Here is a 24,830-nt window from a genome sequence, read left to right as displayed (position 1 = left end):
ATCTGGGGAAAGTAGGAACTTTCTTAGATCCAGTTCAGATATGGAGGATGCAGTACAAGTTTGTAATTACCTTTACAAAGCTTAATTTTATTTTTATTACTGATGATTTAAAAGATTATGCGTTAAGTGAAGTGATTAAAAAAATAGACAAACATGTCAACTCAACTAATATTTTATTTAAATCAATAAATGATGATATATATGTATGTAGAGAACCTTAAGAATAGCATTTCTGTAAAGAGAACTACATACTACACACTGAAGAAAAGAATGACCAAGAGCTTTACTGGAGCTGATTGAAAGAATTACTAGTGAGTCCTACGAGGTATATTTCCCGTAACACAGAATGAAGCACATAGCTGGAACTAAGTAGATGCTTGCTGAATTGAAATGGGAGCATTTGAGATTGTAATTAGAGACAGTACTAGTTGGAAACATGAGATCAGACCAGATTATGGATGGTTTTGAAAGCCAGATTAAGGAATTTGAAATTTATTCCACTGACAGTAGCATCCAAATGTGAATTGTCATGAGATACTAATTCAAGTTTGGGGAAGAATTGTCTTTACCTTGGCTAGGAAAACTCACGCACTATACCTAGCTAGACAGCAAATTAAAGAATGATTGTTTTTATGACCCAAACTTTCTTTACCCTAAATCCACTCACTACACATAATTTGAATTAATACTTTTCAATGTATTTTCAAGATATTGTGTGGCAACATTCTATCAAGATAGCATATAAGAAAGCCAGTAACAACAACATGTTTTGTTTTACATTGACATTGGGAAAACAATTTTTAAAGCCCGTTTCTTTTACACGTGGAGCACAAATAAAAAATATTGTCAATGTAACTACAAAGTAGTTTTCACTTAGTAGTTTTACTAAGTGATGTTCTAAAGAAATATTGAAGGAATTTCCATTAAACTTACATACGTATCATTATATGGTGGAAAATATATTGCAAAATGTATTAATGATATATGATAGTCCTATACTATGTCCCAATACTATGACAGTGTTGGGCATATTTTATTCAGTTTTCTCTACCAAAATAAATAATCTATGTGCTTTTATATCAGTGTAAAAGTTAATAAAATTTAAACATGTGGCTCAATATGAAAGAATATCTTTGTATGTGAATCTTTTAACATTCCCCTAAACATATACTATAGCTAGCCAAAAAGAAGAGCTCTTGGCAGGGCTCAGTGGCTCACGCCTGTAATCCCAACACTGGGAGGCTGAGGCAGGCAGATCACGAGGTCAGGAGATCGAGACCATCCTGGCAAACATGGTGAAACTCCGTCTCTACTAAAATACAAAAAAAAATTAGCCACCAGGCGTGGTGGCGGGCACCTGTAGTCCCAGCTGCTCAGGAGGCTGAGGCAGGATAATTGCCTGAACCCAGGAAGCGGAGGTTACAGTGAGCCGAGATCATGCCACTGCACTCCAGCCCGGCGACAGAGTGAGACTCCATCTCAAAAAAAAAAGAAGAGAAGAGCTCTTGTGTATTTTTTGTCTGCATGCTCTCAAATACTTTTTTGCCTGCACATATGTATTAGTCTGTTCTTGCATTGCTGTAAGAAACCTCCTGAGACTGGGTAATTTATGAAGAAAAGAAATTTAATTGATTCAAAGTTCTGATGGCTATACAGGAAGCGTGGCTGGGGAGGCCTCAGAAAACTTACAACATAGTGAAAGGTGAAGAGGAAATAGGTGCATACTATACATGGTGGAACAGGAGAGAGAGAGGGGGGGGGGAAGTAATACACACGTTTAAACAAGCAGAAGTCTTGAGTACTCACTCATTACCATGACAACAGCAAGGGGGAAATCCGCCCCCATAATCCAATTACCTCCCACCAGGCCCCTCTTCAACACTGAGGACTACATTTCTACAACGCTGGGTGGGGACACAGAGCCAGACCATATCAACATACTAACAAAAACCTCCAACCGAATCAAACTTTCTCTGTCATAAACAATTTGCACATGATACTATTTATTAACAGTAACGGCCGGGCGCGGTGGCTCACGCTTGTAATCCCAGCACTTTGGGAGGCCGAGGCGGGCAGATCACGAGGTCAGGAGATCGAGACCACAGTGAAACTCCGTCTCTACTAAAAATACAAAAAAATTTGCTGGGCGTGGTGGCGGGCGCCTGTAGTCCCAGCTACTCGGAGAGGCTGAGGCAGGAGAATGGCGTGAACCCAGGAGGCGGAGCTTGCAGTGAGCCGAGATTGCGCCACTGCACTCCAGCCTGGGCGACAGAGCGAGACTCTGTCTCAAAAAAAAAAAAACAGTAACGTTAATTTTATTTTTCCTTATTTTTTTTTTTTTTTGCCTCTGAATCTAAATGCCACAGATTCTTCAGCAGAAATCTATTTTATCCTGCTGGTAAATTAAACTGGTAAACCAACTGGAGTTACCTGACACTTGAATGGAAAAGAAAAATAGATGGAATTTTTGAAAAGCATTTTTAATGTGTTTAAATAGCTATCTCTCATGAACAAAGTGATTAGCATTTGCTTTACAATGTTCCAAGAAGATTATCCAAAAAAGATTGCATAATTAAAGCAAATGTCCCAAAGAGTTTATTTATAGATGCTTTGATATCTAAAACATAATTTTAAGCTTCTGTTGTAAAGACGATCCAAAAGTTGTACAAAGACACAAAGCACTAGCATGTTTGGCACCTTGGATTATTAGAGCAGAGTTTATGAAGATAAGAGGCCAAAAATATGTCCTCATGAGCACTCCTGTCAGTCCTTATTGTGGTACTTTCAGTGTGAGGAGTTTGCTATTGGCTTCCAGCAGATTGAGGCCAGGGAGATGAAGCTAAACATTTTACAATGCACAGGACAACTCCAGACACCAAAAAATTATCTGGCCCAAAATGTCAGTAGCGCTGAGGTTGAGAAATCCTAGTCTAGAAAGTCTCATTCAGTTTTATATATTGGAACACAAGTGGAGAAATTAATAATAGTCAAATAGCATTCAGATGATTTCTCTTTGCGTTTATTTTGTTTGTCTTCTGAGATTCTTTGAAGTCTTCCTTCATTCTCACTTGACCTCCGAAATTCCAGTTGTCTTTCATCTTTCTGTTTAGGAGTTTCTGCTATGATAGTGATGATGATGCAAAATAGTAAGTAAATATACAGCTTGATAAATCAGTATTCTAGGACTAGGGTATTTTAGTTATATTTTGCTAATGCTCAACAACAGCAAAATTCTTTTTTGTTTTTAGTTGATGCTGTAAAAATTGGCTAGTATCCCTTCTTGAAATACATGAATAGAATTTTCTTGTCCTGATAGGGTATTATAATAAATTACATATCTTTCATGTTTCAAAATTTATTTTTAGTTATTTTAAGTGTGATAGTTCTAGAGGATGTTTTTGTCTGGGTTCCTCAGGAAAGTGAGGGAGTTGGGACATGACCTGCAAATAACTTCTTGACAAAATGTGTGCCTGCTTAAAAAATGTTAACACCAGCTAAGTACTTGATAATGTTAAGAAATTACTATTAATTTTGGGGGTGTTATAGTGATATTATGGACATTTTTATTTTAAGAATATTTATATTTTAGTAATGCATACTGAAATTTTATTTTTGAAATAATAATGTCTGCAATTTTTCTCAAAATAATTAGGTGGCAATGTATGAGGTACCAGTGAAACAAGCTATCAGTTGATGATTGTTTAATCTGTGCAAGGAACATATGAGATTTGATGATGGTATTTTTTTACACTATTCTAATTCATTAGACTTATACTCTTCTACTAGTATTCTAGTAATATAATATATTGTTACTTTTATGTGTTTACAATTTTCTGCAATAAAACATTAACAAAATATAGGAAAAATCTGCTTTTTTGTAACTTTTATCTTTTTGGAAAGTCATTTATCATCCTTATCCTTCTCAAATATGGAAATAAAATATTGGTTTATTGAGTTTCTGGTTATATGAGGCTTCTTTGAACACGGTTTCAACAGGATGTATCACACCTCAGTTAAGCTTTGAAACAATGAGTGGATGTCTTTTCTCCTAGATGAAAGCCAAACCCCTTGGTGGAAGGATTTCCTGGTGTCCTTTTTATCATGTGGACCAAATGAGTCAGAGAGAATTTCTTTTTTAAATATAGAAGATAATATGTGGTTTGGATAAACTGTTGGACTGTTTGACCTAATTCCTCACTTCACTTTGCTTAAAGTCACAAGCTAAATAGTGGCTTATACATCTTTAGTCCGCTGATTTCTATTCTTTCCAGATTTTATTTGCCTAAGTTAAGATACAATAAAGGACATCTATTTGTAAGGAAAAAAATGTGTGTAACCAAGGAGTAGGCAAATGTTTTTCTGTAAAAGTTCAGGTAGTTAATATTTAGGCTTTGTAAGCCATATGTGATTGTATATCCATCTTTCATTTTTGCTTTTATTTTAACAAACCTTTAAAAATGTAAATCCACTTCTTAATTTAAAAAAAGCAGCTCAATAGGCCAGTGGTTGGATTTGGCTATAGGACTCCTAATCTAACCCCTCTGTTCAAAACAAGCCTCTTTTCCAAATTTAACTCATTCTGAATAAGATATATAAGAAACAAACATTCTATAAAATATATTTTTCTTATCATTATCATCGCTCTAATGTATATGCATTCTACCTCTATCAATTAACACATACTACTAACTAAAGTAACTAATTATTCACGTGGATTAGTATTTCTTATCAACCCATACTTAAACTTATACACAAACTTTTTAAACTCAAAACCCCAGTGGCATTTTTATTATTGTAATTACTACTTTCAATTTGCTCATTAGTGGTCATATAGAATTATGTTTCTTGGAGTGGGAAAAAAATTAACAGATATTTACCTCTGTTAGGACTGATTTGTAAGTGTGAACGTTTTCTTGATTGGGCAGTGGTAATAGGACTTCTTTATTTGCCTAATAAATTTTTTCTGTTATCTTGCACAAAGATTGATTCTCAGTCATCCTCTATGAATACTTCAAATTACTGAAAAGTAGAAAATGAAAACTCTATAGGTAGGATATTAGTTTTCTACTTACATCAAGACCTCTCTGTGACTACTCACATACTGAACTTGAAGAACTCATTGTAATCTATCAAGTGAAGGAAATAAAAGAAAAGGCAGAGGCTCTTAACAAAATGGACTGGTATGAACTTCTAGACCTGAAAGAGGTCACGAGTACAGGTGTGTATGAGTCAGGCACTCAGGGGGATGACACAAAGTAAAGATCAGATTAACTGATGATACAGTGCATTGTAAGGGATCACAGGAAGCAAAGAAGCACTGTAAGGGATCACAGGAAGAAAAGAAGCAAGGGAAATTATCTCAGGAGTATTAGAGGCAGATTTTATGGCAAGTGAGATTGTCCATCAGGAAACCACAGTGATGCCAGTGGCCAAACACCGCTTTGGGGATTTATCATTCTCACAACTCATGCACTCCGACTCTTCTAGCTATTCGTTCTTTACTTTAAATCTCCCCAACAATGGGTATGATTAATTCTATTAGTCACAGTCTGATTGAAGCATCCCCATCGAAAGAGTTCTCCAGCCAGATCGTCATATGGGCTGCTACCCGAGTTATAGATGACCATCTTTGGAGTAAGCATCAATCCTGGTTGAACCAGTTAGCAGAGATTTTTAAAGTCACATGAGAAAAGCTTACCAATGTGTACAAAACACACACACAAATACTGCTTTCATTTTTTAATAAAGGAATAACTGGATTAATGTGAGAAAGAGTTTTCATGAAATTAGTTTTTTTATGCAAAAGTTCTGCTTTATTTGTTCCCAAAACAACCTTTTATCTTATATTCACTCCTAGGACAGACACAGCCTAGCATTGTTTTTTTGTTTTGTTTTGTTTTGTTTTATGTTTAGGTTCAAAATCATGGATGACTCATCCCCTTTCAAGCTCTGTTGAAGTTTCATTTTACAGTGATTATTTAGAGAGACTGCTTCTGTTCTCAGTGCTACAGCTTTAGATCAATCAATTCCCCAAAATTATTATCAAAACTTCTTTACAATTCTTTACTAAAAATGTCCCTTCCAGCTCATTCGGCAAACTGACTATAGATAAATATGCCTGCATCGTAAAGCAAAAGATTTGAGAGAACAAATTTACCTGTTGGAGAAAGAGAGGCTAAATGTCTTTCCCATAAATGGCAAGATATGTAGAGAGCCAGGACTCTCCACTCTATTCCATGTAAGTTAATTTCTTAAAATAATATTTTGCACACAAAGTTTTTTTCCTGAAGAGCCCTGCAATAATAGTGTAGATCAGGACTAACTTTCTTATCCACGGAGAAATATTCTTTATGCCTAACCAAATAATTATGATCTTGTCAAGCTGCTCTTCCTAAAATTTCATAAAAATTAGCTTCCAAACCTTTCTTTAAACCTGTATCATGATACTGTTTCATTCTAATGTCTCCTCTCCCCTCCTGTTCCTTTTCTCTTGTCCTCTTCATCCCCATAGTCTGTGCAATGTAGTTTCTACACTTTTTTGAAGTCTAACCAAGACCCTTCATGTCACCAGTGATGTACAGAATTACTCTATGATGAATGATGTATTATTTGAATTTACATAAAGTCACTAGTAGGTTATTTAGCCTTGGAATTATGCTCAAATCTTTTTTCATATTATTCTTGAATTTATAATTCTCAACTCTTTCAGTCAGGACAAGGATACAAAATATACAAAATTAGAACACAATTTGTATTCTCCACAATTGCCTGAGGTGCAGGTTACAGGGAAAATAGTGGTTAACTTGAATTCATGTTATCTTTAATTTCCATTCCTTTTGTTTACTTTTTCCAACTTCTTCTAAATGAGGAACCCTTTTTAAATTATAAATCTGACAGCTATATGAACTCATCACCCAAAAGAAGCTTATCAGTGGTAATACCTATCCCTTGTTAGAATTGCAGATTCTTTCATCACACTCTAGATTTACTAAATCCTAACCTGCTTTGCAGTAAGACAACCCAGGTGATTCCCATACATATTAAAGTGTGACACTGCACTAATGAATCCATTCTGAATGAACTGAATAATTTTTGCATTAAACAAATAGAGGAAATGCATGTTTAAATGTTGATTTTATCATGTGTGCATGCGGTGTGTGTGTGAGAGAGAGAGAGCATCAAGGGAAATATTTTAGAGACAAATAACCTTTTAGGCTGTAATAGACTTGCCTCATAAATATCTGGTGAATATATTTCCTATGGAGACTATTGTTTCTGCCACGTTTTTTTCATTTTTTAGAAGCATATTAAGCCACATAGGAAAACAGAGCTGTCAGGATATTACTTCAAAAACACATTGGAGGTACCTAAGAGCCAAAAATCATTTGATGAATTTTTAAAAGCTGGCTGCATTTTAAAGGCATTTATAATTCAAGGTGTTTGATTAGCTTTTGACGACTTGAGTGCTGCTAGATTTAAAGATCGAAAGGAACAATTTGGAATGGTCTGGTGAATTTTTAAAGCAGATAGAAGCAGAAAAATTGTGGTTTTACCCTTCTTAGCTTTGATATTTTTATGTTATTTTTGTTACAATCACAAAACAGAACCCTTTTAATCAATGTCACATGGGCTAACATGGGGCTACCTGGGATTGTTTCCTACCTATGTAACATATCTGTAATATCAGTAATATCAATTAGGTATTTTAACTTGCCAAAGACAAGTAGTACAAATATATATTCTATATAAGTTTACCAACAGTATTATGTAAAGCTGATTTTATGCAAGCTGAAGGAGTTACAATGGAAATGAAAGACACAGATAAAGAAGAGGAAAGGGAGAGAAGTTAAGGAGTGGAAAGTGTAAACTTTAATTTCAAAAATTCACATGTACAACAAAATCAAACAATCATGTTACAAACATGTTTATGATGAGTAGGAACCAGATGAGAGCTTTGTATTATAACTTCTGTCAACTGGAGCCAAAGCTTCACAAAAAGATTTGCCTATTTGGAATATTGTGTTCAAATGTGAGCACCTTGTTTTATGAAGAATATTTTTAATCTGATGTAAGCCATTTTCAGTTATTGATTGATTCACTTATTCCTTTTTTTTTTTTTTTCTGAGACAGAGTCTCACTCCATCACCCAGGCTGTAGTGCAGTGGCACAATCTCAGCTCACTGCAACCTCCATGTCTTGGGTTCAAATGATTCTTCTGCCTCAGCCTCCCAAGTAGCTGGAGTTTCAGGCGCCTGCCAACATACCCACTAATTTTTTGTATTTTTAGTAGAGACAGGGTTTCACCATTTGGCCAGGCTGGTCTTAAACTCCTGACCTCAAGCGATCTGCCCACCTTGGCCTCCCAACATTCCATATTTCTTGAACCAAATAATATATGACAATGTTTGGTAAGTGATGACATTGCAAATGCAATCATTGCACTTCCTTTAAAGACCTTATACTTTAGTATAAAAAATATAAACAAGTAAGTCCAATAATATATTGTAGGAACTAAGATGCAAGATGATCAAGATACAGAGGAAGCACAAAGATAAATTCTCCCTGGGACAATTAAGAAAGAGTATTAGTGGATGTGAAACCATCTTCCTTAAGACACAGTCTAAGGAATTTGTATGATTAGTTTATGAACAAATTGTTTATGAGATGGTGAAAGATGATAGCTATATATCACAAATTTGGAGAGCTACTTGATGTATGAAGCATTACTTTTATTTGCTTCTAGTAGGTACCGTCAAAATCATAAGGAAAAATTAGAACACAAGGAAATGGGGGAAAAGGAAGGAAATTAATGCTTTACGAGTGCCCACAATGTGCCAGGCTTGTGGTGGGCTCTTTATAGGCACTGTTTTAGTTAACCACATAACAGCTTTGTCAATGAATAACTTTGCTAACACATAGCTTGTCTGAGGAGTTGCTACTAGGCCAACATTCAGAGGCCCAGGTGATCATTCTAATTTATATATCTTAAGAGAGATGATTTGATTGAACTTGGAGCTAAGATTTGCTTGACAAAACAATAACTTTATTTGATCTAAATAACCATAAATAACAGGGCATGAGTAGTAGAAGAGGACACAAATAATTGTGCAATTAGGAATGTATCTATGTGAATTGAAATGACTAGTTATACCCTTAGTAAAATGAAAAATTGAGTATTCTGGTTATTAGAATATTATAATATGTAATCTATCTATACATGAATAATACCTTCTTTATATCTATATTTAGACATTTGTTGTATTCAATCTCTTTTTCAGAAGATTGTACAAAATGTGAAATGCATTAAAATACTATACTAAAAAATCAATCAAATACTAAACAAATTTGCACCGATTTAATGTTCTTTCCTGGTCTAAATTTCTTTCGATTTCTATTCAAATCTATTTGATAGCCAGAGTACTTCTACCAGCCAAACATGACACGCAAAATGATTTAAGCCAGATGTTATCATCTCCTGTGCCATACAGAGGCAGTGTTTTACTAGTTCACTAGTATAAATACAGAAAGTCTACAAAGACAAAAAGAAAGCAAAAAAGTGATATTTTCTCTTACATGTTATTATTACACAGTGAATTAGAAATCTAAATAATTTATAGGAAATTAGTATTTTGATGCACAGCAGAGAATTACTTTTATTTCATGGTATCAGTTACTAAAGAAGGAAGCAGCTTTTTTTTAGGTTACTATGAGAAGCTAAGTACAGTTTTGCCCATAAATTCTAGAAGCTCAGATTAAGCACATTACTTTAGAAATTTCTGTCATGAGTTCCTGATTAGCTCTGCATCACTGCAATGTCAAGTTCAGTTTTAGAGGTCAGGAAAATATTTCTGAGTTGCAAAACGTTTGAAGCCATTTGCCCTACCTTATAAAAAGACTATTTATATAGGTGACAGTAATGTCAGGTGGACTTAAATGTTTATAATCAGGGTTAGCTAATGCCAGCAAAAATAGCATTGAGAAGTTGATATATCTCATACCCTAAGGATTATTAAAGGTATACAAATAATGTGCTAGGCCTAATCTAGTCTCCCAGGCCACACTCTTTCTGACATTGAAATTGGAAACAGAGTTGTCTGTGTTCCTATGAGAGGATGCATTACCAATAGTTTTCATCTTAACTAGGTGAAATAACTACTTAGCCATTCATAAACGCCCTATAAAGAAAACCAGGAAAATTCTACCGAACTAAAATTAATATGCTGAGTCCACATTACTTTTACAATTTATTATAATATGTAAATATGCATCCAGATGAAGGGACCTATTACCCAAGTAAATTTGCACTAAGATTCTTAAAACAGCTATTACACCACTGGGAAATTCTTAGTTGAGCTCTCAGAGAGTATACAAACAAGAAAAAAGCAGAAAGGCTGGAACAGACAGATTCTAGAAAGTATGCCAAGACAATCTTTAAAAAGCTTGTGTCTGTAAACTGCACTGAATCTGTTCTTTGGGACTCCAATTTTATTTTATTTTGTATTTAACTTTATTTGCTTTATGAAATCAACATGGGTACCTATAAGCAGGTTAATTTTCTTCCTGATGAGTAAAGGCATGTCTACATTTAAAAAAAAGACCGAATCTTCTAGATAATTTTCTTTTTTATAAACATTACACAAAACCTCAGAGATATGTTATGTTCCTCAAAGAAAGTACATAAAACACTTGGCAAGTTCTATGACCAAGGGAAGATGCCTAATGGGTGAACCAATATTATCCAAAACTTAAGAAGATAACTTAGTGTGGGTTTTATGTTTGTTCACTGTAATTGACATATGCATAAGCATTTTTAAATCATTTTGCCTGGGCTGGAAACTCAATGTAGCAGGCACCATGAGGGATATTATAAGGTAACTGTATGGTTTCTGTCTTTAAAATGTCTTAAACCAGCTAGGGCGATAAAGCCATTATTTAGGAAACAGAAATTCAGTAGAATAAAATAAAATGAAATAGTGATAAACTAATACATACATAATTTCTAAGGTACATAAAGGATAGTATGAGCTACAGATGACTAACTTTTTTTCTATATCTGCCCTTTATTTAAACACCCCCCAACCCCGCCAAAGACACATATACACACAGATATGGCAAATACACCAAAACTCTGTAACACCTAACAAAGGGCTGTGTTTACTCAATAAGTACATTTTCAAAATAACTTAATACTGTATCAAGAGAAAATTAATTCACAAAGAAGCACCTGTTCTATTCATATTAAATCTGGACATTCAATTCATGAAATCTAAGCCTCTTTGATCAGAAAGTTTACTCTTCTTTCATTGCTAAGGGTGTGCCATTTCTTAATTCTGTTATTCGTACTAGAAACAGAGTATGGAGGCTTTAAAAGAAGAGATTATTTTAAGTGTTTTTCATACTTCTTAATGACTATTTCTCCTCTCATGAATAACCTTCAGTTGTTCTTTTTCTCACTAAGAAATTATTGAGGACATGCAGCAAGGTAATGGCTGATGAGTTTTGAGTTGGTAATGAACAAAGTCCTTTATATAACTTTTGAAGGGACTTTGTTGTGCAAGTCTATATTTAGCCCTTAGTTTCTCCATAGGGGAATATGTCACACTAAATACAAAAGGAATTTTTGTAGGTGATTAAATCATTTATTTCATCAAGTATGTTGCTATTTGATTCAATTATTCAAATCAGCTAACATTAAGCCCCTACTATCTGTCATGTAGGCACTGGAGATGTAAAGATTAATGAGACTTTACAGATAAAATGTTGAATGAAGTCTAAGTTAGTTACAGAGTTAAGGACAATAAAACTCTAGAGACATAATTGAGTTTTACATTTCACTGATAAATAAAGTCCACAGAATATAAATACGTGTCTAATTCTCACAAACAAGAGCAAGTTGACTGAGACTAACACAGGACTCTAAATCCCCAGGCCAATACTACACCAAAAAAAGAAACCCTAAAATAGCCCAAGCAACTGTGTGTGTGTGTGTGTGTGTGTGTACCTGAATCAGCAGGAAACCAAACATTACTGCTATAGACAATGCCCCAAATAACACTCTACCTCATTAACTGGCAAGAAAGACCAAATTAGAATATCGGTGTTGATCCCACAAACTACAAAAAGTAAAATAAGTACATTATCTTTTTAAACAAAATGTAATGAAGAGGTAAGATTTGCTGAGCAGTAACATCTAAGTTTTACTGAGACAGCAATATAGAAAACCTTTGGGTTAAGAGCTCATAACACACATACACATTCCTTCATGTAGGCTTTAAACAGTATTTTAAAAGCATCCTCCTTGAAGAATTTATTTTCTTACCAATGGTAATATTTAACCGATTCAAGCCATGATTACTTAGTAATGCGTACCTATACTGCGTAACATATGCTACATATGTTATATATTCATTATATGAGATCATCAGATGACAGAGGCCAGAAAATTATTTGTAAATAATGGTTTAGAAAAAATATGACTAAACTTATATCTATGCTCCAGTAAATCTGTTTTCAACATATCTCTAAAATGACTGTGCATACTGAGAATAGCTATATTCTTATTTCTAATTTTTAAACTTGTTTTTAAAAATTAAAAGTAATATATAAACGCATGCTCTTTGTAAAAATAATTCCAAGTAATTTCTAAGCATAAGACAAACACATTTCTTATTTAAGATGATTCCCAGGACATGCCTTTATCTCATCCCTCTACAGAGACCCAATTAATAATAGTAAAAGAATAAAATATAAACTCAACCACAAAGTAACCTGATGCATGAATTTGTATTTGGGAGCAACCAGGAGATGAGACAGAGGGACATGTTTCTAGAAGACAGAAAATACTTTTGATATGAGTGAAGTGCCAGATAACATTGGTTCTATAGCCAGCAACCATGGCCCTTTCTTGTTAATAAAATCTTGTATGGCTGGCATCATATACTACTTCAGGGATAAAACCAGGATTTACCTAATTCAATCACTAACAGTAGTTACCTTATTCCGATTTACCAAATATTCAGTTTCAAATCCTTTCTTGCAGCTAAGGCTGGCCTCATGATGCAGTTCTGAGAATAAAATGCTAGAGAAAGTAAGTTAGGGACCTGTAGTACAACTTTTGCCTTCACAATAAAAAGAAATATAGGAAGAAAGTCTTTTGCTGTCTCCCCAAACTTTGGATGCTGTTGTGTGAGTATATGAATGTGTGTAGTTGTTGCCATCAACTTGTGATCATGAGAAGAAGGCCAAGGAAAACAAAGTATTGTGGGCACAGTGCCTTGGCATCATTGAAGTGCTGAACAAATGCTGGCCTTCCCTACTCCCAAATTTTGTTTTGTAATATAATGACATTAATGTATTGGATAAACCAGTGCTATTCAGGTATTCTGTAGCCTGCAGTTAAATGTATGCTGGTGGTTACTGATGAACCTTGAAGGGAAAGTTCAGGGAACATGGAATATATGTACAAAGAACGGGAGCCAAGGAGACAGCAGGTATCCTGGAAGAATACTAAACAGGCTCTTAGTTAAGAGACAACGGGACCACAGAAGACAGAACAGAAAGCGGGTGACTCATGCCGATGGTAGGTATGAGACATCCCTCCCTCCATGTTGCAGAATAGTCTGTAGCCAACCATGTATCTGAGGATGGTGGGGGGGAAATGTCAGTGGTTCTTTCATAAAGCAATTGAATGAGAGGGAGAACTAGGACAGTTAAGAGAGATGTCAGTGGCCTAGAGTAAAGCCCTCCTCATTCTGGTATTTAGAGAAATATGAGGACAAGCTCCCCGCCTATTTACCCTAAAGAAAAACTTTAAATGAACAAATTCTGCAACACTACCAGAGTTTTTTATCTTTAAATGTGATTGGACATCAATAGATTACCGAAAGCATTCAACACACAAGAGAAAGACCTAGAAAAAGAGACAAAACAATGATTCCAGAGTAAAGAGAAAGAGTTCAGAAAAAATAAATTCAAATAAAACTATAATAAGTATAAAGATAAAAAAATAAAAACAAAACTAATTTTCTTTCCACTTTGTATAGCTTTAATGCAACATATTTTACACATATAATTCATTAAAGTGTAGAATTCAAATATCTTTAAGTAAATTTACCAAGTGATGAAACCATCACCACAAATCAGGTTTTAGAATATTTTTGTCACCCAAATAAGATTCCTGTGCCCACTTACTGTTAATTCCCTTTTCCATCTTTTGCCTCAGGCAACCACTGATCTGTTATCTGTCTCTGCAGATTTGTATTTTCTGGATATTTTACATAAATGGAATCACACAGTATGTGGCTTCTCATGTCTTACTTCTCTCATTTAACATTCCACACAAGATTTGAAACCGACACTTAGCTTTGTTTGCCATAATATGGCAATCATAAATTATAATTTTATGGCATTGGTACCTTAGTGACACAGGAATTTAATTTTGGAGTAGTATTCAAAATGCTTCTTTTAATTACCTTGTTTATATTATAGTAGCAGGTAAATTCCATGGTATGGTAATTTGCTTTAAAATTGACCAAAATAGGTTTATTTTCCTACACAGACACACGCACATATTCAGGCACAAAAACATTCAGAGAAACACACAGACTCCACAATATTATTTAGCAGGTTTACATTACTCTTCAATCTCGACATGAACAACAGCACAATTGATGGTTTAGGTGACATTTCCTGAAATCCTCTCTATCTTCCCAGACTGGTTCATGTGTCCTTCTCTTGTATTCTGAGTTTGCATATATGTGACATTGTTCTTACCAGATTGTATTGTTTTTTTAAAAAAAAAAAACATTATTTTAATATTGAGTATTGGCAGTTAGATACTTTTGTCAGAAGGAATTTGCTGATATAATAGAAAATGCTGCTAATAATTGTTTTTTCACACCATGAGACTTGTTTTAAATTGTGGGAAGTCTTAATGGATTTTAAAAGAAAATGATCAAACAAGTCATTCTTCTTTGTTTTTATAGAGATCTGCCTGCTGACCAAAGGACGTCGTACTGCCAGTGTTCGAGCTGATACATATTGTCGTCTTTACTCACTTTCCGTGGACAATTTCAACGAGGTCCTGGAGGAATATCCAATGATGAGGAGAGCCTTTGAGACAGTTGCCATTGACCGACTAGATCGAATAGGTACTCTAGTTTTCTACCTTCTTTATATAAAATTTAATCTCGTGGCATAATATAGGTTTGCAATTATAAGTCCAAAATGCAGCGGGGCATGGTGACTCATGCCTGTAATCCCATCACTTTGGGAGGCCGAGGCAGGTGGATCATTTGACAGATAGTAGGGGCTTAATGTTAGCTGACTTGAATAATTGAATCAAATAGCAACATGCTTGATGAAATAAATGATTTAATCACCTACAAAATATCCCTTTGTATTTAATGTGACATCCTGGCCAACATGGTGAAACCCTGTCTCTACTAAAAATACAAAAATTAGCCAGGTGTGGTGGCATGCACCTGTAATCCCAGCCACTCAGAAGGCTGAAGCAGGAGAATCGCTTGAGCCTGGGAGGTGGAGGTTGCCGTGAACCCAGATGGTACCACTACACTCCCGTCTGGGAGAGAGAGTGAAACCTTGTCTCAGAAAAAAAAAAAAAGTCCCACATGCCAGTTTATAGCTTGCTTGTTAATTTGTGTAGAAATAGCAATTAGCTGTAGCTATATTTCTTGAGAGATCTGGGTCCCTATCTATCTCTTCTAAGTATTCTGGGTTTATTTATTAATGTCTATTTTTGCTAGCTAAACAAACTGATTTCCCGACTGATGCCAAAACAATTTGAATCTTCAGGTAAAAAGCAATGATAAAAATTCTAGATAGCATTGAAATAGAACTAAAAATATGATAAGATGAGTCTATATTACAAACTAAGTTTTATCACTTTTTTTGTATTTTTAGATCAACTTTACATTTTATCTTTATATTAGGAATTGAAAATTTGCACATTTAAATTAATCTCAGCAGAGACATAGTAAAATGTCTGTAATATAGACTCAAGCAGAAAAAAAAAGCCTTGATAGTAATGCCCTGCATAGATGCTTTACCTTGCGAACATCAACATGTTTTAAAGTCTTTTCTGCTACCAAATAATAATATATATACAACAATTAGGTCTTATTAGTTATGCTAGTTTGAAGATTTGCATAATTGCCATAGTAAAGTTAGCTTGGATTGGCTTGCTGTTAACATTCCTAGACATCCTGGAACATTACGTTATAAGGTAGTATGCATTCATTTTCCACACCTAAACCCTCTTTGCCACCCTCCCCTTCTCTGCTTTTTTTTGGTCAGCTCGACTCTGCTCAACCTTCCTCTCTCTGCTTAGATATCACCTCCCTCTAGAAAACTTCTCTGACCTCCCACTCCCTACTAAGCCCAGTTCCTTGGATGTGTTCTCCTGTAGCCTCTGAAATTCCCCCATCACAGCACTGCTTTTATTACTGGCTCTAGAGATGCTAAGTTTGTCAATGTAGAGCTCATGTTTAATTCACCATTACATTCACAGTACCTAGTATACGATGAATATTTGTTGAAGAGAGGTAGGAAGGGAGGAAGGAATAAATGAACTCAAAAAAGATGGGGCTGGGATCACTTGTGATAAACAAGGAGGTGCCTCAACTGCTTCATTCTTATTAAAGGTAAGGACTTCAGAATGATAAATTGTTATGTTGGCTTTTTTTCTGCACTTCACATTCACATCTTCCTTTCTCTCTATATTAGTAGGACAGCAGACTGCATACAGATCTGAAAATAGATTAGAAGAAGTAAAGGCAGTATTTGGACGTCATCATTAGATATAACAAACATATTAGAAATTCATATTGAAATCTTAGAGATTTAACAAGACCTACTCATTCAGGGAGACAATACCCACAAAAGAAGTAGACGCTCCTGAAAGCATCCTTACTTAATTGGAAAATAACTTCTCTCTTTGTAATATGTGAGTGTTTATGTTAGAGACAGAGACTAATTTCTAAGCAATGAGTTTCTTCCTAAACCAGCTAGACATCCTTAGAGAAAACATTAAAATCAGGATATTTCACTAGATAATTTCTGTTAATCTGATGCAGCTTCACTTTTACCTAACTTATTGCAGTTAATTTTTTTTTTTTTTGAGACAGAATCTTGCTCTGTTGCCCAGGCTGGAGTGCAGTCGTGTGATCTCGGCTCACTGCAGCCTCCGCCTCCTGGGTTCAAGCAATTCTCCTGCCTCAGCCTCCTGAGTAGCTGGGACTACAGGTGTGCACCGCCACACCCTGCTAATATTTTCTATTTTTAGTAGAGACGGGGTTTCACCATGTTGGCCAGGACAGTCTTGACCTCCTAACCTCATGATCCACCTGTCTCAGCCTCCCAAAGTGCTGAGATTACAGGCATGAGCCACCACGCCCAGCATGCAGTTAATTTTTATAACAATATTTACATGAAATGGTTCGTAATCAATACAGGCAATGCAATTTCTAATAAGCACTAAGCAATTGAATTTTTTATCTTTATAAAATTGTAAGAGTGTATTAAAAGTTACATTATTTTTCCCAAGGTTAAAGATACTTAGATTAAGATATTTTGACTATTCACATAATCAGAAAGAAACATACTTCTCGGTTTTGTGGCCATTACATATAGATGTATGCTGCAGTTAGTTAAGCAAATATGCTAAATAAGCATTTATATTTATTACTCATGTAGGAGGTTTTGTTCTTTGGGAAATTACGACAGTCCGTAAGTAGGGAGAGGTAACTATTTTGGCAGTCATTTAAAATGATTGCATTCCCAGCAGTCAATGAAATTACAACATATATTTATTTTCAAAAATATATTTTGTTACTTTTAATGTGTTACTTTATTTAGCAATATCGCAGATTGATTCACTTTTCAGTTACCATATTCACTTGGATATTAGTGTATCAACGATGCCATAGAAAAGTCACTACTTTCCCCTACTTTCACCAATCGACTATTGATTCTAATCATTATTACGCCAGAGACTGTCTAGTATTGCAAACCACTCAGAAGGTGATGGCAGGAAAAGCTAAAATTTATTGAGGTCTTAGAGGGAGCTGAGAGCCTGCAATGCACTATGCCCTTGGTCCTCACAACAACCATTCAGAAGAGGAAAGATCATAAAGTCAGTCTCAATCTTGGCTGCATTTAAGAATTCCCTGGGGAGGCTGGTCATGGTGGCTTACACCTGTAATCCCAGCACTTTGGGAGGCCAAGGCGGGCGGATCACAAGGTCATGATATCGAGACCATCCTGGCTAACACGGTGAAACCCCGTCTCTACTAAAAATACAAAAAATTAACCAGGCATGGTGGCGGGCACCTGTAATCCCAGCTACTCAGGAGGCTGAGGCAGGAGAATGGCATGAACCCAGGAGGCGGAGCTTGCAGTGAGCTGGGATCGCGCCACTGCAACTCCAGCCTGGGCATCAGAGAGAGACTCCGTCTCAAAAAAATAAATAAATAAAATAAATAATAAATTTAAAAAAAAGAATTTCCTGGGGAAATTTGCTTTTAAACTACTGAAATCCAGAGCCCATGTATGATTATTTAGATTTAATTGGTAGGGAACAAGTGGATGTTAGTATTTTTTAAAGCTCCAGAGATAAGAAAAATATCCAACCAGGACTGAGAATGACTGGTGTAGGACTCTGGGTCAAAAGCAAACCCTGATACAGTCCTCCTCAGATTTGCATTTGGGAATCACCTGAGGATCTTAGTAAAATGCAACATCTGATTCAGCAAGTGGGGTCAGGCCCAGGAGGCTGAGTTTCTAGCAAGCACACAGATGAGACAGAGGCAGTTGGTTCATTTTCCGTGGCAAGGATGTGCAATCACTTTTTTGTGTGTATGGTCTTTCTCAGCCCTGTTACCCGCCAACCGTGTTTTCTTTGTTTTCTTGGGCACTGTTCTTGCTCTTCTCATGTCCTGATCTCCTTTCAGGTAAAATGAGATTATGAACACACCTATCTGACAGGGTTGCGGGTTACATAAAATCATCCACCCAAGGTCTTTTGTAGAGTGCTTATCACATAGTACCTGTTCACATGTTCTCGCTTATGTCTCCATGGTCCTTTCTTGAAAAAGTAACTTTAAAATCAAATGTTGATTCCAAGCCCATCCTATTCCACAAGCCCTTTCTTCACCCATTCTTCAAGGTGGCCCTCGTGTTAAATATCTCCATTTCTTCTGTAAAGTGGCTGTCTGCCATATTACAGGCCGTTCAACTTGAGTAGAAGGTAAGAGTTCCCAGAAAAATACAGGAAGTGTGAAAGGTAGGAGCCACGTTGGTATTTGGTGCGTAAAGGTGAGTGACTGGCTTTTTAAGCCTCTCCTGCGAAGCACAGCTAAGCTTCTGTTTGAGGGAGCCACCCTCACTTGGCGTTGTCATCAGTCATTGGTAGGCTTTCTAAGTGCCTATCTTTCTTTTGCTGACAGGAAAGAAAAATTCAATTCTTCTGCAAAAGTTCCAGAAGGATCTGAACACTGGTGTTTTCAACAATCAGGAGAACGAAATCCTCAAGCAGATTGTGAAACATGACAGGGAGATGGTGCAGGCAATCGCTCCCATCAATTATCCTCAAATGACGACCCTGAATTCCACATCGTCTACTACGACTCCGACCTCCCGCATGAGGACACAGTCTCCACCGGTGTACACAGCGACCAGCCTGTCTCACAGCAACCTGCACTCCCCCAGTCCCAGCACACAGACCCCCCAGCCATCAGCCATCCTCTCGCCCTGCTCCTACACCACCGCGGTCTGCAGCCCTCCTGTACAGAGCCCTCTGGCCGCTCGAACTTTCCACTACGCCTCCCCCACCGCCTCCCAGCTGTCACTCATGCAACAGCAGCCGCAGCAGCAGGTGCAGCAGTCCCAGCCGCCGCAGACTCAGCCACAGCAGCCGTCCCCGCAGCCACAGACACCTGGCAGCTCCACGCCGAAAAACGAAGTGCACAAGAGCACGCAGGCGCTTCACAACACCAACCTGACCCGGGAAGTCAGGCCCCTCTCCGCCTCGCAGCCCTCGCTGCCGCATGAGGTGTCCACTCTGATTTCCAGACCCCATCCCACTGTGGCCGAGTCCCTGGCCTCCATCCCTCAACCCGTGACGGCGGTCCCCGGAACGGGCCTTCAGGCAGGGGGCAGGAGCACTGTCCCGCAGCGTGTCACCCTCTTCCGACAGATGTCATCGGGAGCCATCCCCCCCAACCGAGGAGTCCCTCCAGCACCCCCTCCACCAGCAGCTGCTCTTCCGAGAGAATCTTCCTCAGTCTTAAACACAGACCCAGACGCAGAAAAGCCACGATTTGCTTCAAATTTATGATCCCTGCTGATTGTCAAAGCAGAAAGAAATACTCTCATAAACTGAGACTATACCCAGATCTTATTTTATTCTATCTCCTGATAGATCCCTCTAGCCTACTATGAAGAGATATTTTAGACAGCTCTGGCCTACACGTGAAATGTAAAAATATATATACATATACTATAAAATATATATCTAAATTCCCAAGAGAGGGTCAAAAGACCTGTTTAGCATTCAGTGTTATATGTCTTCCTTTCTTTAAATCATTAAAGGATTTAAAATGTCCTTGTAAGATTATTTATTTCTAACCTACTTTTACTTAAGTCCTTTGATATGTATATTTCTCTATTTTATGAAGAGTTCTTGGATTCAATGGAAACAAAACTGATTTTAAAAAGGCAACTCAAATGAGCTAGCAAATAGCACCAATCAAAACTTTCTTTCATTAGCTGTGTCTCTGCATCTAAATTGTTAATCATTAACGATGGAGAATTAAATAACAAATCCCATTTTATAGATCTAAATTGTATTTTGGTGCTTTCAATTTCGAATTAGGTTAAAGAATGCACTACTTGCTCGGCCACCGTAGGAGACTAGCATTGCCACTGTTAAGAATATCACTAACCTCAAACACGTTCATTGATCTTTCAGAAAGCTGAGGGAAAATTAATATTTGTCTTCATGTGTTATCGGACTTTTACCAAGACTCGATCAATGTTAGTTGTAAATAACTTTTTCAACCCAAATAAAAATAGCTATTCTGTGTTGTATGAAGGTAAAAGTCATTGTTTAAGAATTTAGTTTTATTGCTTCACTTCAAAACTTAGAGTTTTAAATTTTACAAAACCTGATTGTGAGAATTATTCAATTGTAATGCAATGGCTTGAAACCTACAATATTATTTTAACCTGCAATGTTTTATGCAAAATTGTATGCTCGAATCTACAAATTGCTTGTATTACACCAAAAATCATTACTTTTCTTTCTTCTTGCCATAATCAAGCATCTGAATATAGTCCCTGCATGCTTCTGGGGAAAAAAAAAATAGGTTCAAATCAGTCATTGTAGAGAAAGGCTTACAGTATTTCTCGTTTCTAGAAAAGCATAACAATTCATTAATTGCCTATCTTATAATTCCTATAAGGCTGACTTGGATCTCTGACTTAAGTCTAGAAGTGAGGTTTTCACTTTTATTTAATATTATTGCTATTATTATTTAAATAATTATTTGTAAACCACAGCTTGATTTGGAGTTAACTGTTGTCTGTGTCTTCACTGTAGCTGGTAATTTACTATGGTGTTAATTTAAAGAAATAAATTCAATACAGCATCACGTCTGTTTGGGAACACACATTTTGCTCTATGTATATTGTAACTAAATGGTTAGTAAACTTTAAGGCATGTGATGACTAACGTAGCCCTTAGATAGGAGGTTTGTCATTTTTAATGTGTTGAAAATAGTCCAGACATGGTGACAGAAAGCAGGGGTAAAGTTGAATGTCTATGAGCGTTGTTTGTCTGTTTTCTTAACTCTTTACATGATCTGTGAGCACCTGCTTCTTCTCAAAGAACTCCCTTAGTAATCATTTGTGCCTAATGCATCCCACACGTGTGGAGTATGACTGGAACACAATTGAAAGATTCCTAATAACCGGCTTTGGTAAATAACCCAAGTTAAGAGCATGACCTAAAGTGGAGGTCTTCAGTATCTCTGGCACTGGCAATACATTTAAGAACATACAGAGATCACACATTATGTGGGACAGGGCCTGCAGATAGACCTGAGGACAGTAAACAAAAACAAAAGCAAAAACTCTAAAGTGGATCCTTGCTGCCTGTTATGCCTTTTGTGGATATAATACCTACAATACCAAAATGAGTTGTTATGTTTAATTTCAAACAAATCCCAACTTGTGTGGAAGTAATTAACAATGCTAGTCGACGTCATGTAATCATCAATATGCTGGTGACATATGATGGCATGTCAGGAATACTGCTGTAAGAAAGGGATTGTTCAGTCTACCTAGAACCTATGGGAAAGCTGCAAGACCATTTACATATCAGTACAAAACTCCTTTATTTTATTAAAATATGAGAATTAACTTCAATTTATTAAGATTATGTATTGGTCCTTTAAATTATTAAAGGTTTACATTTGATAGGATTAATGGATTTGGTAGTGAAATATTTTTATATATATAAATTTTTGGTTTTTTATTTTGAGCACTATTGGGAAACATAAGCAAAATTGAAATGCATGGTCTTTCAGTGCAACCATACAACTTTTATTCACTTTGTAATAGAATGGACAAAAAAACTAAGGTTTATATGTTAAACTTATAAAATGGTACAGGGTAAATTATATACATATATGTATGAATGTATATATACTTAGATTAAGAAAAAAGTGACTTACATTCCTGTAATATAAAGGTCCATTGCTAGTTGAAAAGTGACCTCTTTTCTCTGTACATAGTGAAGTCCGTATGTATGGAGTTTTAATCTGTACAGAAAGAAATGTATTATTGATTGGTCTTTCTGCTGCTGGAAAGATAATAGAATAGCTGATTCTTACAACAACTGTATGATCAGGGATGAGTTAGAGTATTTCTTTTGTCTTTGCTCAAAGCCATACATATATAAATATATATAAAGATTATTAATAAATTCAACAAAAAATAAACTACAATCATGAATATTTTATTTTATCAATATATGCTAATCAAATGTTTTATTTTATTAATGAGTACAGCTTTGCCTCTATTTTTACATCATAAAATTTCCAAGAGCTTATACTTGATAATCACATAAAATCAATTATATTCTATAATTCTGGACTGAGAGGACTTTAAATAGAACATGGATTTTTCAACCACTTCTTTGTTTTACCTTTTCCATATAGTAAAATATGAGCTTATTTTCTTTTTTGCTCTGTGCCTTTTTAGAATGTAGTTGTTCTCCAACTTCAAAACACAGCCATTTTATGTAATTATTGGATATACGGATGAGAAATAATTTTCCTGTAATAATGGTAAATAATTGTCCTGTAATATATTTATACAAACCTATTTTGTTATAATAGTTCTATGACATACTTATTTTGTTTTAATAGTTTTATAACATACCTATTTTGTTTTAATAGTTTTATAACATACCTATTTTGTTATCATAGGGCCTTGGGCTCTATGATAACAAAACAGGTTTTTCTAAATATATTCATATTTATAGCCTTAAACAAAATAGGTTTGCATAGTAGGCCCAAGGCCCTATTATAACAAAATAGGCTTGTATAAATATATTCGTATTTATAGCCTTGGGCCCTGCAAAGGTATTTGGATAGTGATAGAACCTCCCCATACAAGTGGGTTTTAAATGGTACCTAAAAGCCTGAGATAGAGTTTGTCATAATGAGAATAAGTAGTGAAGCATTCCTGAAAACAAGGAGGATAAATAGTAGCCATGGCAATACATTCTATTCACCAAAAAATTAGCTTGTCTCCAGGTCTGGATGACCTCTTCAGAAGTGAACGATTCCCTGATGAATGCTGTTCCACTTTAAAGAGATGGTTATTTTGCAATTTACAAACTTAACTGAGCATACTATTTTCAGGACACTACAAAGTACATAGGCAAGTTATTACTGTCATTCCTATAGGACAGTGAATGATTTAAACAATATGACACGTTTAAAATTTTAGATGATTTTTTTTCAAATCCTGCATTATGTGTACTTCAAATTATAAGCAATCTCTATTATCTTTCAGGACTATTTAAAATATCTCCATACCTCCTCTTTCAGCTTAGGTTTTTCTATTTGGTAATTTTACTATGTCACTTTGCTTCTATGGCCCTCACTTGCACCATTTATAATGTTAAGCTGTTTGAATGAGATATCTCTCTATCTTTATCTTTTTAGAACATGTGCCATAAAACCCATGCGGTTATTTTGTTCATATGCACTACAACTAGCAAACTTTTATTATATGTTCACCTACTTTAAAAAGTACTCATATGGTACCATGGGAAAGAAACATGGGCCTTATAGAATCTAATGCGGAGCTATTTTGAGTCCTGAAAAGAATGGCCAAAAATTTAAGGAACTGTGATTGCTGCATGCACCAAATTGTAGCACATACAAATAAATAAAATACAGTTCTATAACTGTATTCAATATGGTTATTTTCAAGGAAAAATAGGGTAGAAATTTTCTTTGAAAGATTTGCTGTTGTACTTAGGGAAGTATACCTGCTATTACCCCTCAAAAACAATGACTTTCTTAAGCAATTTCAATTTTTTTCCTTTTTAACAACCTTGCACTTGCACAACCCTGCCTCTCTTGCCTTACCCTAATGCTTGATGCTGCTTCCAATTCAGGCTTTGACAGGGACAAATGGAGATTTTAAGGTTTTTTTAATGAGAGAAGCCTTGCTGACATTCCCCGTGTCCCACCTTGAAAATTATTTAAAGATGATCTTAAAAGAACCTACAGATAATG

The 24,830-nt window shown here is 35.8% G+C and overlaps 1 protein-coding gene across 1 annotated transcript in view; it reads left to right on the top strand.

Moving 5' to 3' along the window:
- Positions 1-21,684, top strand: part of HCN1 (hyperpolarization activated cyclic nucleotide gated potassium channel 1) — a 401,400-nt gene extending 379,716 nt beyond the window's left edge. The window contains exons 7-8 of the mRNA XM_032135182.2: positions 14,985-15,149; positions 19,464-21,684. Of these exons, the coding sequence (XP_031991073.1) occupies positions 14,985-15,149; positions 19,464-20,353 (1,055 nt within the window). The 3' untranslated portion in view covers positions 20,354-21,684. The remainder of the gene's footprint in view (positions 1-14,984; positions 15,150-19,463) is intronic.
- The last annotated feature ends 3,146 nt before the right edge of the window (positions 21,685-24,830 follow it).

The sequence above is a fragment of the Hylobates moloch genome, unplaced genomic scaffold (assembly GCF_009828535.3).
Source record: "Hylobates moloch isolate HMO894 unplaced genomic scaffold, HMol_V3 SCAFFOLD_17, whole genome shotgun sequence".
Lineage (NCBI taxonomy): Eukaryota > Metazoa > Chordata > Mammalia > Primates > Hylobatidae > Hylobates > Hylobates moloch.
This window is presented reverse-complemented; position numbering and strand designations above follow the sequence as displayed.